Source organism: Asparagus officinalis, chromosome 7, assembly GCF_001876935.1.
Source record: "Asparagus officinalis chromosome 7, Aspof.V1, whole genome shotgun sequence".
Classification (NCBI taxonomy): Eukaryota; Viridiplantae; Streptophyta; class Magnoliopsida; order Asparagales; family Asparagaceae; genus Asparagus; species Asparagus officinalis.
The window spans coordinates 149,028,937-149,044,859 of record NC_033800.1 but is presented as its reverse complement, the minus strand read 5'-3'; the positions used below and the strand labels follow the sequence as shown (position 1 = coordinate 149,044,859).

General features: G+C 38.4%; 2 protein-coding genes across 4 annotated transcripts in view; one reads left to right on the top strand and one right to left on the bottom strand.

Annotated features, from left to right (window-relative positions):
- LOC109848862 lies at positions 1,803-6,767 on the bottom strand. Of its 3 annotated transcripts, none has more exons than XM_020418572.1 (5): positions 6,627-6,767; positions 4,992-6,085; positions 3,201-3,581; positions 2,475-2,590; positions 1,803-2,352 (listed from the first exon to the last, which is right to left on the bottom strand). In XM_020418572.1, exons 2-4 carry the CDS (start codon positions 6,031-6,033, stop codon positions 2,580-2,582), a joined length of 1,434 nt encoding a protein of 477 aa, XP_020274161.1. In that variant the 5' UTR covers positions 6,034-6,085; positions 6,627-6,767; the 3' UTR covers positions 1,803-2,352; positions 2,475-2,579. The 3 variants fall into 3 exon arrangements, with proteins under 3 accessions (XP_020274161.1, XP_020274162.1, XP_020274163.1); XM_020418573.1 differs by having other exon boundaries at positions 3,201-3,578; XM_020418574.1 differs by lacking the exon at positions 2,475-2,590.
- The window catches only part of LOC109849463 (phosphoglycerate kinase, cytosolic-like), a 6,745-nt gene continuing 350 nt past the window's right edge, over positions 9,529-15,923 (top strand). Inside the window, 7 exon segments of the mRNA XM_020419297.1 lie at positions 9,529-9,796; positions 13,976-14,053; positions 14,156-14,416; positions 14,727-15,044; positions 15,291-15,449; positions 15,845-15,921; position 15,923. The exon segment at position 15,923 is cut by the window's right edge and continues 350 nt beyond it. Of these exon segments, the coding sequence (XP_020274886.1) occupies positions 9,602-9,796; positions 13,976-14,053; positions 14,156-14,416; positions 14,727-15,044; positions 15,291-15,449; positions 15,845-15,921; position 15,923 (1,089 nt within the window). The 5' untranslated portion in view covers positions 9,529-9,601.

Sequence of the window (15,923 nt, the reverse complement as noted above, 5' to 3'; positions counted from 1 at the left end):
GATACCCGATGAAGGACGGGGCTGAGCAGCCGGGGCGAGTGCCGATTGAGACCAAAAGCCGCGGAGAGGGATTTTGGGAAGGATGGTAATAAAAAAAAATCAGAATTAATTCAGTTTATACAAAATAGTGAGCATAATTTGGTTTGGGCTAAATCTGTAAATGTTTTGCCTGCAGTTGTGCTGCCTTGTGCTGCTGCTGCGTCCTCGAAACATGCTTCTGAGGACAAATTAAGGAGGCCGTACGCGTATAGACTGCACGCGCGCCATTGATATTAATTAATTATTTGCTATGTTGAATTCTTGGTCTTGATTTGGTTGTATTATTTGTTGTTCAGTTGTTGTTTTTTTTTGTTGAAAAAAGGAGAAAATTGTCAAACGCTGGTGTTTGGTTATAATTCAAGCTCCTACTACACGTGTGAAGATCTGTGTTTCCGTGGATGTGTTTTGCTTTATGCAACTGCCTAAAATTCAGAAAAGCCCCTTAAGTTAGCTAGGGTTGTCAAAAAACCCCAAAAAACCAGAAAAAAATAAGACCCAACCCCACACACCCCAAAAAAAAAAAAAAAGAATAAAAAACAAAACGACAATTTCTTACTGACAAAAATATCCCTAAACTTTCTGATATTTTGAAAGTTATTCAAAGTTAAGTGCAGTTACCTGATATTTTAGCCTGTGCAATTCATATCTCTACTATTTGAAGTTTGAACGTAACAAGGTGAAGATCAGACTTTGTATAAACTTAGTAAGGTGTTTGGCAACTACCGAAAAATGAGGTTACTTAGGACTAGCCCTGACCGTGTTTTAAGTAAAACCAATTTTAAATTTTTTTACCGCAAACAAAACGAGTCTTGAAGGTCAAATTTAGCCTCAGGAAAACCTGGCTAGATTCGACCTAGTTTCATTCAAACAGAATTTCGTCTAAGATGAGGCCATGTTTAACACCCCAAAAAAAAAAAAAAAGAATAAAAAACAAAACGACAATTTCTTACTGACAAAAATATCCCTAAACTTTCTGATATTTTGAAAGTTATTCAAAGTTAAGTGCAGTTACCTGATATTTTAGCCTGTGCAATTCATATCTCTACTATTTGAAGTTTGAACGTAACAAGGTGAAGATCAGACTTTGTATAAACTTAGTAAGGTGTTTGGCAACTACCGAAAAATGAGGTTACTTAGGACTAGCCCTGACCGTGTTTTAAGTAAAACCAATTTTAAATTTTTTTACCGCAAACAAAACGAGTCTTGAAGGTCAAATTTAGCCTCAGGAAAACCTGGCTAGATTCGACCTAGTTTCATTCAAACAGAATTTCGTCTAAGATGAGGCCATGTTTAAACTTAGCTCCATTTTAAGGAGCGCGCTCAAAACCGGGCTAGGACCAGTCCCAGCCTAGTTCTTTTCTAAACCAGTTCCCAATTAAATCAGGACTCAGTGTCAAGGGGTTGGTAAACACACCCCAAGTCAACAAAGTAGCTAGAGATGAAGGTCTCACCTCACCTGCCATTTTTGTTGCTTCTATATATATTCCCTTCATCGATCCTTACGAAATCCTCATCGATCAGGCAACCTAACACCAACTGCTTGCTCTCGACCGATATGGCTATATCTCAACCCTATAACCCCCAATCAAAATCCTTTGTCAAAAACTTGGGAATCTCTTTGTAGCTACCCTCTGTACTTTTTAAAAAAGGAAATAAAGAAGTAAGGTAGAATATCACCCTGCATTGATAATTATGTACCTGTTACCATCATGGACCTGTTTTGTATTTCTCAAACATGATATCATGGATATTTATACAGAGAGTCAAACTGAAACTGTGACAATACCAATAATTTAGGCATCCAATTGTGTTACAACATGCGCTACCCTGAATCTAAGGCTAAAACATAATACTGTTTGATTACAAACACCTGAAGAGATAAAAAGATGCTATCGACTTCAAAGAAAATGTTGAAGCTTGAAAATAATACAAAAAAGAACACTTTCTTTAGCTTTTATGCCTGGAGAATCTGAAGATCAGGCAAGGGACCTGTTGCATCCAAAGGGACAGCACTCCTTCACAAAAGATTCTGGTTGATAAGGGAAAGCTTCCTCTAAAGTAAACCAGTTCCAATATTTACAATCAAAGCATGAGCATTGGTTGCACTGGCAACAGCAATGGGTGAAAAACCTGCTGCATTTATTTATTTTCATTGTCCGGCGCCTTCAGGGCTCTGGGTGAAAATGTCCTCCAAGAGCTCAGGGCACATATGGACTGCAGCTTGAGGAGGATGAGATTAAGCTGGTGGTGGAGTTTGTCAAGTTACAATCTAACAAAGAGCTGTACAGTGTCGAAAGTCACGGAGACTGATTCCTGCGCAAGAAAAGAAAATGCCAAAAAACGGCACTGTTAGCAGTGAAATAAATTGAGATGATCAAACACATTATGATGATGATATCAGATGCAAGCAATTTGGTAATGGGCAAACATGTTACTTATTATGAGGACGTCCCATACATGTCATGTGCAGAAGCCATTGAAAGGGAGGACATTTACAACAAGTGCAAAGGAACACATGATTCTTATAACAAGAGTTGGGATTATTCACGGCCTACAGTTTAACATGCAAAGCGGAAAACCCAAGTTAGTTTGATTTTCCATACAAATCAAAAGCAAAAAAGCAAAAGTAATCATCTCATTCTCAAACAGAAATGTATAATATGTATCTTTTAGGCATCAGACAGTGAGATTCAGTCCTCCCTTAAAATATCTATTTTGTTAAGTTATTCGGATCATGCAGAAGCCTTCAAGACAGTTTTACGACACTCCATTTTGGAGACTGTATTTATAAGGGTTAATTGCGGAAAGGTACTATCGCCCAGTTGAGGATAGACCCCCTGTAGTTCTATTCCTGTAGTTATATTGTCGCAGATACACCCCAGAATGAAATTATTCTGTCTCTTTACCCTCAGAGAAAGAGAATATTATTTTTTAACAAATATTCCTCCTGTGGGTAAGAGTCGAAACAATTTCACTCGGGAAGTCTATCTACAATTGGGCGATAGTACAGGGGGTCCATCCGCAATTAACTCTAGTTAAATTTTACTCCTATTTTAAAGTCATTTCTTGTAGAGCGTTATTAAGACTGGCAAGACAATTGTTAAGAATAGCATCAACGCAACTGACAAACATGTACAAGGAAATATGAACGAGAGACTTACAATTAGCTGAGTGTTGAGTGGCCTGTCCAGATTCAATAAGGCGCAACTCCATATCTTGCTGAGAGGCAGTCCAACCGGGTTCATAAGCTTCAAGAAAACCGAGCTTTGCCTTATTCGGGAGATCATGGGGATGAACAAATGGAACCCCAGGTGGCCATCCTATCTCCATCCTTATGCTCTCACATGGGCTATCCAATGACTGTATATGATTCTCACACTCCTTTAGATTGCAAAATCTCAACTTAATTCCCTTCTTGTCGGCAATATCCTGGACTCGTTCCTTCAGGACCCTCTGTGCCTCGAGCCGTAGCCTCTTAGAAGGAGGTAGAGTCTTGCACTTTGTAATGCTCTTCTTCCTCTTTATCATAGGTTTCAGAGCTGCTGTTGCCAATGATTCCAAATAAGCAATATGTACGTGCAATGCAAGCAACAAGGAAGGAACTTGAAAGTCATGCAATTAGGCAAAAACGTGAAATTCATGCGTCAAGCTATAATTTAGACAGCATATTCAATGAGAATAAATTATGAAAATATAGAACAAACTTAAAGTGGAGTAGAATAAAGAAGAATGCCCAGGTTTAAACATCTCATTGATAACTGATAGCAGGCTACCTAATTGAATTAATAAAATTCATGTGAAAAACATAAAATAAAATGACCAGAAGTTTGGTAGTCCTTGGATTGGCTGATAAGCCAACTGAAGTTGAATGCTAAGCCACAATCAGCAACTAGTGAGATTTCCCTAAAGATGATTTGTTCCTAACAGATGAAAGAACCGTAACAATGGAAGTCTATGAGCAACCATGAGATTCATAAGGCATTTTGATGCATACTATCTTGGTATAGAAATTTGGAAAAGAAATTGAAAGGGGAACTTATATTATCAAAACAGCAAGGGCAAAATACACAGCTGCCTTCTGAAGATAGGGTGAAAAGAATTCAGTAGACATCTGAACAATTAGGTCAAAAGATGAAAGGATGTAAGATAACAAATAATTGCAGGAAAGCAGAAAATAAAGGAATTAGATTTTGATGATATATAATAGAGGAGCCTGGAATTACAAAATATCCCACTCTGCTTCCTTGTATATAGACCCTGCATGAAAAAGAACATGTGAATAAGATGGTACAGCCAAGAACTTTGGATTGATGAAAATAAATCGATAAAGAGCACAAATATCATATCTTAAACACAAATTAAAATGCACGACAACATATCCTTAAGGATATAGAAAGAGGAGAATGCCGGCAAAAGGCTTAAGCATTGACAACAGAGGGAACAGTCCATTTATGTCTACATAGCAGAAGTTTTTGGATGGAATGTGCTACAATCTTGATATTTGGCGAGTTGATAGAGGGAAAAAGGAGATGAACCGGAAGAAGATGCCAGAGGGTTGAAAGGCAAAATGCGAGAAGGATGTAATGCATTTACAAAGATGAATTCAACCCGAGTAATGAGAATAGCGAAGGCTGTGTAGCATTCCTAAGCTATCTTTCTTTATTGCCTATTAGTAGAGCTAAAGCAAGGACAATAGACCGGAGCAACGATATATTAAAGAACAATTATATGACCTTCACCTGAAGGGAAAATTTACAGTGCAAACATAATAGGTGGCAACTACAACCATGGATTCTCACTGAAGCTTTTCATTTAGCAGCAAATAGAGTAGAACAAGTAGAGGTGTAGCCTTATGTCGGACATTGAACAAAAATATGAAGCCCATTAAACCACTGGAAAATAAAGTAACTAGCACGGTCATAATATTTCGAAAGTATAAATATTTCACCAACCATCTTGTCCTGCTTGAAAGCTGTAATTCGGAAAGTTATTCTTAGCGAAGAACTGCTCTGTAGTGTGTGTTCTCTGCATGAAGTCATCGACTGGTATCGGAAGCTGGAATTGGGCCTCAACCCCATATCCAGCTGCTCTCATCTCTGAACAGCTAAGACTCGCCATGGATCTTGGCATAAGCTTGAAAGCCAAAGAGTGTCGTCCATACATATTACCCTGCAAATTACCCATCTCAATTCGGTACAAAGCTGCATTGACATAACCAGCAGTTGCCTGGTAAAGTGCAAGCCCGGGATACACAATAGCATCTTGAGGGCCGAGATCTCCATCTACAAGTACCCAATGCCCGTGGAAATCCTTAATATGCAAGCCTGCCCTATCAGACTTAACGAGAGTAAGTAAGCTCTTATCAGCTTGATGCTCATGGTCCGAAAACATGAACCCATCCTCCGTCGTCAAGTTATGGTGTTGTGCTCCTTGGAAAGAGGGTCTCGAGTGACAGCACACTGAAAGGACCGAGGATGATATCTCTCTGCTCCTCAAAGGGAAGTTATCAAGAATCTCACTAAATGAAAAACTGCGTAAATTCAGAGAATAGCTGATGGCCTCCAGAATGCATCGAGCGGCTTTCCCAAGTAATGTAAATATATCGGGAAGACCGGCTGGAGGAAATTCCATCGAACCATTAGGCTCTATTGGAGTAAGACCGGGTCGGTAATCATAGTTTTCCTGCCATGACTGGGGGTCTGAATAATAACCAGATGTTCGGCACCACTCTTGTGGATCACTGTTAGGGACCATGTTGGAAGCAGTGTATTCTCTTTGGTGAAAGAAAAGACGAGCAGACTCCAACCCGGACTTCAAAAGCGCGCTGTCGCTTGTAGGTAACTGAACAATGACGGCAGAGTACTGAGCAAGAGAATGCATTAGAGTTGAAACAGAGACTTTGTAGGTTTCGGATGGAAGCCCTTCTGATGCTACAAGGTCAGCGAGTCTCACACGACCAACAGATGGTAGAACCATTCCAGCCATAGCACCCATTCAATAATGCTACTAGTCTAAACATTTGACGGTAGGGCCAGAATTCATCTAACTGCATGCGAAACAAATTTTATGAGCAACGGAGAAAACTCAATCTCAGAGAGCACCAACACAGCATTCTTCGAAGACTCGACAAGTTTTGCTCAGAAAGCACCAAGCCGCATCACATTATCCTAGATTATTCAAATTTGACAATGATGACATCGAAGCCCGCGACTTCTCGCAACTCATTCTCCGAGCACACTCTTGATATATCATCTTGTAAATTTTAAGTTAAAGAGCTAGTATGTTTCCCTATTGATCTTCTGATCGTTTCCTCTCTACACAAAACTGCTACTCTCAGTCAACATCATTCAACTAATAAACATATACTTCAAACTTTTGATGATTTTTTTTTTAAGATGAGACGCTAATCGCAGGGGGGAAAAAATGAAGCTCGCCTCATATGCAAAATAAGGAACTGAATCAAAATTGACGAACCGCGCCAAAATCTTGTACGATTCAACTCAGAAAATAATGGGTTTTTTAGGGATTGTTTTCACCTCAACGAACCCTAAATAATTAAACAGGATGAAAAAGATTGCAAAACAAACCTAGCCTTTTTCTGGTCGAAATCGAGGAATCCTTGATGAACGGGAACTGGGTCTTCGGATTTCGAGATCAAGGGCTCACCGGCTTCTTTCGGGCGTGGGTGAATTTGGGGGAAAAAAAAGAAAGCAGTAAGAAAAATTAGAAAATTCCCCAAAGAAACAGAGAGATCGTGGGACGCAGCGTGGGCTTAACCCGTGTATGGGCTTGCTGAGTTGGGCCTGGGCTGTACGGTTGTTAGCAAACTGTTTTGCAAATCGCTGAGCTCGTTAACGCCGGCTCGTAACCGATTTGGGGTCTATAAGACGGTCGGATGGGTTTGAAGACTAATACTAGTTATTACTAGTGTGAACACCAGGCAAAAAACACGGCATATCATTTTTTTTCGCTAGAGTAATTCAGCTTTAAATACTATAGAAATATTTTTTTAAAATTGCTACAGTTTCCGCTTTTGCTACAGTAATTTTTAAAGAAGTTACGGTGGCCATGTATGCTACAATAATATTTTTCAAAAAAATACTACAGTATCTCATTTCCTGTATGCTACAGTAATAACGATATAGTAAATGTTGATGTAGTGTCTACTGTAGTATGAATAGTGAATCTTAGGTTCTCCCATTTGTATAGAAAAGTAGATTTATCTACATGTTTGATTTGATTTTTATCTCTCAATAACAACAAATCATAAGTACATATACATTATAGATGATGTTTAGAAAATTAACACCACGCACCCAAGATACGGATTGAGATCCTCTACTAAGGCATAGTGCCTCCTAATATCTCTTAATGCATCTTCACCTTTTATTGCATAGTATCTCCTCGTATTTTGTGCTTATGCACAAAATGAAAGGTGAATATAGAGACACTATGCCTTAGTAGAGGATCTAAATCCCCAAGACACATCCATACTCGGAGGATCCCCTCGGATCGTACCAATTAATCCTCTAACCCAAGACAACCATCTTTTTTGGAAAAGATTTTATCCATTTTAGCAAGACAATCATCACTTGCAAAAAAAAAAGGAGTAGCCTAGTTATATAGTTTAGTCTCTGTAAATTTGTCACGGATATTAGATTAAAAAAAAAATTTACGTAAGAGAGGATGTGGGGGTGACCGGGTGAGGGGAGAACAAAGCTAAAAGAGATGAATTTCACCAAATTAGGACATTAAAGAGGAGAGAGGAAAAAAATGTTATAGAAAGAGGTCTTAGAGGGGGTTTTGTGAGGGGCTTATTTGTCAAAAAATTATGAGCTAGCTTTTGGTAGCTTTCGGTTTTTTTACGATAAAACTATTATATAACTAAATCATTTGCTTGGTCAAATGCAGATTATTTAAGTAAAATTTATAATCTAGTTTTTTCAAAAATTAGAGATCCCCAACATTTTAAAATAGGGTTCATAACCTAATTAATTTTAAGTTTGGACTTCACTGAACATATAGATATCAATAAGCTTGAGTAAACCCCCCTCCAAAGCACCCTCTAAAAGTACACGGGGTTTCCTGTCATCAGTAGTAAGTACCCAATCCCTTTCAAAAGGCCCAAACTAAAAAGTTAATGGGCCAAGGAAGGAGGCCTCTTGCGTACTTTTTCCGCGCCTCCTTTCACGCGCGCGATAGCACCCCGCGGCTTAACCTGCGCCACCCAGAAACCTTTTAAGCTTTTTTTTAGATATTAGCCCCTATCTTCATGTTTAGATATTAGTCCTTCAAATGGCTATAATGTGTTGATATGAGCCCCTATGGTTAGGGCTGAGCACGGTTCGGTCCAAACCGAAAAAACCGACCGAACCGACCCAAACTGACCCGAAAAAATCGGTTTTAAGAGTAGTGCGGATCGGTTCGGGTCGGGTTGAAAACTTTTCAACCCGAACCGATCCGAACCGACCAAATACCCCATGGTCTAAATACCCATTCTGCTCAAACCCGACTCGTCCCCAAAGACAAAGTCTCAGACTCTCAAACTCTAAACACCTAAACTTCCCTTCCCCCTTTCCCAGCCGCCTCCTCAGTTCCTCTCTCTCACTCCCCAGTCCTCAGTTCCACGGTCCACCTCTCTCACTTCCTCTTCCTCTTCCTCACTTCCGCAGTCTTCACGGCTGAGGCAGAAACATCACCTCAGGCTCAGGATCTGTCTCCGGCTTTGGGGGGACACCCGCACGCGTCGCCATCGCCGAGGCCGAGGTATAAACTTTATCTTTTGCTCTTCTTCAAGCTTTTGACTGCGATTATTCTTTAATTTTGATTTATTTCCTTGGATACAACAGCTAGTAAGTTGAGATGTCGGCCTATCAGTTTCTTGTTCATTTATGCACTCCTATTCTCTTATGATTTCTGAGTTTGTGCTTTGATAACGATTCTTAATTTGTTTTCTGGTATATATGTTTTCATGGATGATGATTTTGTTCCTTTTCCCCCTATTGTTTTTCCAAATTAAGTTGACAACACTTGAAATACTACTATTTAATATTCATGGGATCCCTTACCCGTCATGATATATTCTATTTGATTTAGCATTTGGCAAGTCTACTGTTTAAGTCATTATGAAAATGAAGTTAGAACCAAACAAACCAAACCGAACCGCACCGAATCGACTTGCAACGGTTCGGTTCGGTTTAGAATTATATGCGGTTCGGTTCGGTTGTTCAAAATTTGGTAAAAACCCACCCGAACCGAACCGTGCTCAGCCATACCTATGGTTATGTTCATATTTTGATATTAGCCCCTCAAATAACCATGATGTGTTGATATGAACCCCTCATAATCATATTAACACAAGATAGTCACTTGAGGGGCTTATATCAAAATACGGAGATTTAAGGGGCTAATATCAACTTACTTATGATTTAAGGGGCTAATATATAAAAACCCAAACTTTTAATGTATATATACGTCCTCCTCCTCAGCTATCCAAGCTCACAACCGCGATCAGACCGCAGTTCAGATAAAAGATCAGATTTTTATCAGAACTCCGACCTCAATGGCTACGAAGAAGAGCGTTGGATCTCTGAAGGCAGGCGATCTGAAAGGGAAGAAGGTGTTCGTTCGCGTGGATCTCAACGTTCCTCTCGATGACAGCCTCAGGATCACCGACGACACCAGGATCAGGGCCGCAGTCCCCACGATCAAGTATCTCATTGCGCACGGCGCCAAGATCATCCTCGCCAGCCATCTCGTAACCTCACTGATCTCAAAGCTTACATTTTGATTGCGAAACCTAAACAAATCGATACCGAATACCTATAATTTCTCTAGGTTTTCTTTGATAAGACTTAAACAAAAAACGCTTTAACTTGGTTTGATTTATCGGTGCTTTATTATGAGTGAGCTCGAAATTCGATGGATCTGTTACTTGTTGGTGATTTCTAAAAAATATTATTTCAGATTTTTAGTAGCATTTATCACCCCTCAATTAATGGGGGAGAAGGGGAGTTATCTGCAATTTATTCTTCTGAAACTACCATTTCAGGAATGATAAGTGCTAGTAAAATAGTTGAGGTGTAAAACTGCTATTGAAAGTTATAGACGAGGGGGTTAATCTTTAGTTAAGATATGAGAGACTGTGTATTGTTGATGAGTTGATTTGTTTCAGATAACCCCATTAACGATATAAATTTAATTTTCTTTTCCCAAATAATGAAAGTATTGTGGGATGTATGATGTGCATTTAAAGTAATACTAAGATATATTATGGACATATAACATGGGTTAGTATGTCTATAATCTATAGGGACTAAAAAGTGAAAGAAAACAGATAAACGACAAAGATGCTAAATGACTGGTTGGGGAAACCTGGAATGGAAATCATATAATGGCTTTAATAGATTAAACATCGAAGGATGGAAGCTGTGAACATAATATTATATTATTTTGACTTGGTCTTGTGTGACCAAATCAACCATTCTTCTCTCAACAGTAAGATTCTTAGAATTATGGGATGTGGGGTGGTTGAGAGAATATCTCTCAGATATTGAGGCAGTAATTTGAGGGGGTGGAGATCATGGGGTAGACTCTATATAGAGTGCGATCTTCTCTTTGAGAAAACACAACACATAAAAGTAAAAAAACCTCAATCCCATTACCGAAGCCTCCTAAAAACCCATCATACTTTTCCTCTTTCATTGTTGTACACTGGTATCAGAGCCGAGTTTGTCCAATGATTTATATCTTCTACACATTTGTTTTTCAGTCGCAAATAACTTCTGTACTCAAAGCTTTCCCTCTCTCACCTACATTCTTCCTAAGGAAAAGAAAATTTGAGTTGCTCCCAAACATCACTTGTGATACTCAAAACCTCTTGTTTTTGATTTTATTATTTTCTTTGTACTTGTTGTCTCCCTCAAAGACAACCATTTCATAAAGCCAACACTGCATCCTTTTTTTTCATTTCATGGAACTCGTGACTTTCCCATATCCACAAGATTGTCCCGTCACTTCCCACATTCAATATATATATATATATATATATATATATATATATTACCATCATAGATTGAGATTTTTTTGAGCTCCGTGCCTAAGAGATATATATTACCATCATAGATTGAGATTTTTTTGAGCTCCGTGCCCAAGAGAGACAATATTCTCATTTCTCTGTCCCCATCTCAATCTCATAGATTATACAAGGAACAATTATTTTCGGCCCCTCTATTATTTTTCATGTTCATCGGGGCCATTTCAAGCTCGAGGGAAAATTTATTTTGGCCCCTTACACAATTCAACCTCTGTTTTCAACTAGCTGCAATTGTCCGAACAATTCTTCGCAAATCCTATCCGGCGCATCTCGACAATAGCTACAGTCCGTCACTTAGTGTTGTCGACCGCAGAAGTACCTGTTGACGTTGGTTTTGACTGGATTTGGAGATGCTCTTATTCATGACAATATCGATGATGTAATCAAAATCACTGCTTCAACCATTACTGATAAATCTACACCTGAAGAAAAGAAATGGTTTGAATAGTAAAAGTCTAAAAATAAAAAGACAAAAAACCTAATGCTCATGTTCATGGAAGATAACTTGACCAAAGTTTTTGAAACTTACAAGACTTCCATGGACATGTGGATTGCTATAAAAGAAAAATATGATACTGCCTCTGAAGTTAATATTCAACTCCTCTTGCATAAGTATAATTCTTGTCGTATGCAAGAGGGAAACAATATCGTAGAGCATATTAATAAGATATTTGTCATGGCTAAGAATTTATCCACTCCTGGAACCGAAATGGTTGCCACTTGCATTCTTTTCAGGATTTCGGTCCCAACAATGGATAAGTTCTTAGCCATGATAATCATCTTATTAATATGCTCTACGACATTATCTCCCTCTTGCATACAACAAGAATTATACTTTGCAAGAGGAGTTTATATTAATTTTAGAGGTAATGTCGTATTTTTCTTTTATAGCAATCCACTGTATCCACATGTCCATGGAAGTCTTGTAAGTTTCAAAAACTTTGGTCAAGCTATCTTCCATGAGCATGGGCATTAGGTTTTTTTGCCTTTTTATCTTTAGACTTTCACTATTCAAACCCTTTCTTTTCTTCAGGTGTAGATTTATCAGTAATGGTTGGACCAATGATTTCAATTACATTATCGATATTGTCATGAATAATAACATATCTAATTTTTTTTACCACATATAATACTTATTGTCATTAAATTTATCAATTTCTTCTAGTTCTGATAGAACGAGTTTACTAGCCATCCATTAAAGAACTAAAACTAATGTTCCAATTTAAAATATGTATAAGGTAGATGTATGGACAAATATACTAAAAAATTAGAATAAGATTAGATATCAAAAATAAATAAATTAAAAGAACCTGACTGTTCCGATTTGAGAAAGGAAACTCCAATTTGAGTGAAATCATCACTTAGCAGAAGCACCTGTTGAAGTCGGTTCTGTCTGGATTTGGAGATAAACTGCTGTCAAGCTGCGCCGGATAGGATTTGCGAAGAATTGTCCGGATAGCTGTAGCTGGTTGAAAACGGATGCTAAATTGTGTAAGGGCCGAAGTAAATTTTTCATCGAGCTTGAAATGGCCTTGATGAACTTGAAAAATAATAGAGGGACCGAAAATAATTTTCCCTTGTATAATCTATGAGAGATTGAGATGGGGACAAAGAATATTATCTCTCTCGGGCACGAAGCTCAAAAAAATATCTCAATCTATGTTGGTAAAAAAATATATGTTTTAATGTGGGAAATCACGAGACAATCTTGTGGATGTGGGGAAGTCACGGGTCCCATGAAATGAAAAAAAGAGGATGCAATGTTGGCTTTATGAAAATGTTGTCTTTGAGGGAGACAACAAGTACAAAAGAAATAATAAAGTAAAAAAACAAGAGGCTTTGAGTATCATGAGTAAGGTTTGGAGCAACTCAAATTTTCTTTTTCTTAGGAAGAGTATAGGTAAGAGAGGTAAAGCTTTGAGTCCAGAAGCTATTTGTGGCTAAAAACAAGTGGGTAGAAGATATAAACTATTGGATAAACTTAGCTCTGATACCAGTGTACGAAAACGAAAGAGGAAAAGTATGATGGGTTTTTAGGAGGCTCCGGTAATGGGATTGATATTATTTTTTACTTCTCTATGTTGTGTTTTCTCAAAGACTGTACTTTATATAGAGGCTACTCCATCATCTCCACCCTCTTAAATTACTGCCTCAATATCTGGGAGATATCCTCTCAACCACCGCACTTCCATAATTCTCTCAACTAAGAATCTTACTGTTGAGAGAAGAATGGTTGATTTGGTCACGCAAGACCAAGTCAAATTAACAAATATAGAGCCATATAGCATCTCGTGTTGACTGTAGTTTATGATCTATAGGATAAGTGAAGCCAAGAAGGAAGTCGGTAGAGATATCAATAAATTAGTTAATGACTAATGCTTGAAGAAATCTAGGAACTTGATATGTATACTGACAAGATGTATCAAACATGATCATGCTAAGAGTTTTAGTTGAAGGTTGATGCTTGGTATCATTATTGGTGTCCACGGACTTTAAGTGCCTCGTCCCAAGCTGACTTATCCATATTTCTTAGAACACGTGACTTGTTTGTTTGTTTTGAGAACTACAGTATTATTATGCCAAGGAGACAATGCCTATTTCCTCTGATCCATGCATAATTAGATTTATGTTTTACCTCCCTTTTACTATAAGACTACTGCAGCTCGTTAGGTGTGCGGGAATGGACTGAATTGCACATGTTTTCTTTATGTCTTCTTACATTTATCACAACCCTTGTTTTCGTGTGATACAGCCTCTTATTTTTATTCAGTTAAATTGGTTTGTTTATTTTGTTCCAAACACTATAGAATACTAGTTGTTGACTTGTTCTGTACTCTGCAGGGACGTCCAAAGGGTGTAACCCCAAAGTACAGTTTGAAGCCTCTTGTACCTAGGCTATCTGAACTTCTTGGTGTCAATGTAAGCCTTAAATGTCCTCAGTAGTCTTATTTTCACCGACGGTATCTGGACTGAAGTTCATTCATACTTTGACATACTAAACTTTTGTGGCACATGATATAGGTCGAGATGGCCAATGACTGTATTGGAGAGGAAGTTGAGAAAATGGTAGCTGCTCTACCAGAGGGAGGTGTTTTGCTTCTAGAAAATGTTAGGTTCTACAAGGAAGAAGAGAAGAATGACCCAGGGTTTGCAAAGAAGCTAGCATCTCTTGCTGATCTCTATGTAAATGACGCGTTTGGCACTGCTCACAGAGCTCATGCTTCAACTGAAGGAGTTACCAAGTTCTTGAAGCCATCTGTTGCTGGCTTCCTCATGCAGAAGGTTTGATTGCATTTCATTACTTGTTTTAAACTCCCCTGTCTATAAGAAAAAGACTCGAGAGAAAAATATTTGAAGTAAAATGAGCTTATGGTTTTGGGGAAGATGATATTGTTTTCTGATATTCCTATTATATATATTTTTATTCAGTCTTTGCCAATTAGATACTAAATTATTTCATTTCATTCACGTTGAAGTACAAAATTGAACTGTAACCGATGCTTCTTTGGGTTTAAACGCACACATGTTAACTGTAAAACAATGTGGAGTTTGATCTTTTTCGTTCTCTGATAAATTTGAAATTTTGTTTTAGGAACTTGATTACCTTGTTGGTGCTATAGCAAGCCCCAAGAGGCCTTTTGCTGCAATTGTTGGTGGTTCGAAGGTATCATCAAAAATTGGAGTAATAGAATCACTGCTGGAAAAGGTCGATGTACTTCTGCTTGGGGGAGGAATGATATATACATTTTACAAGGCACAAGGGCACGCTGTTGGCTCTTCCCTTGTTGAAGAAGACAAGCTTGATCTTGCTACAGCTCTCCTTGAAAAGGCGAAGTCAAAAGGAGTTGCTCTTTTGTTGCCCACAGATGTTGTTGTTGCCGACAAGTTTGCTGCTGATGCTAACAGCAAGGTATATTCCCTTTGCTTCAATAAAATTAATACTTAATTACTTATCAAGAAAAGATAAATATTCATGGACATGTATAAGGAAAAGCAAGACATAGAATCAAACTAGTACATATAGTTTCCCTAATTCAAGATTAGGCTGCCGATTATTGGATCATATTCTGAATTACAATGTAGGTTGTCCAAGGAGTTGAGACAATTTGTTAACTTGTAATGCAGCTACTTAAGTTAACTTTTTGCTTTCTTGCAGGTTGTACCAGCATCTTCCATCCCTGATGGTTGGATGGGACTTGATATCGGACCTGACTCCATCAAGACATTCAGTGAATCTTTGGAGAGCACTAAGACTGTCATCTGGAATGGACCCATGGGAGTCTTCGAGTTTGAGAAGTTTGCAGTGGGCACGGAGGTACAGCTAGTCTATGTTAAAGCATAAAATTGCCCTCGACCTTCACCATAATTTCGGACTTTTTTTTTATTATAGTGGAAGAGACTTTTGAGACGATATTAGAGCAACCAAAGTAGGAAATCCTATCAGGCAGGCGTTTAAGATTTAAAAGGAATACTTGCATAAAATATCCCAGCTTTCAATCCATGATGAAGGCACACAACCTAGGAGGCATTTTAGAGCATAATAAAATTACGACACTCAATCCTCACTTTAAGAGTTTACCAAGACACATTTAAGATGTTTTCTTAACGACATACGTATCATTCAGTGAAGGCATATGCGTTTCAGATGTATCAACAGAGAGAAAAATGAATGAACTGTGACCGCTCTGACATTTTTTCCCGCTATGGCAGGCCATCGCAAAGAAGTTGGCTGAGCTGAGCGGAAAGGGAGTGACGACCATCATCGGAGGCGGCGACTCCGTGGCAGCTG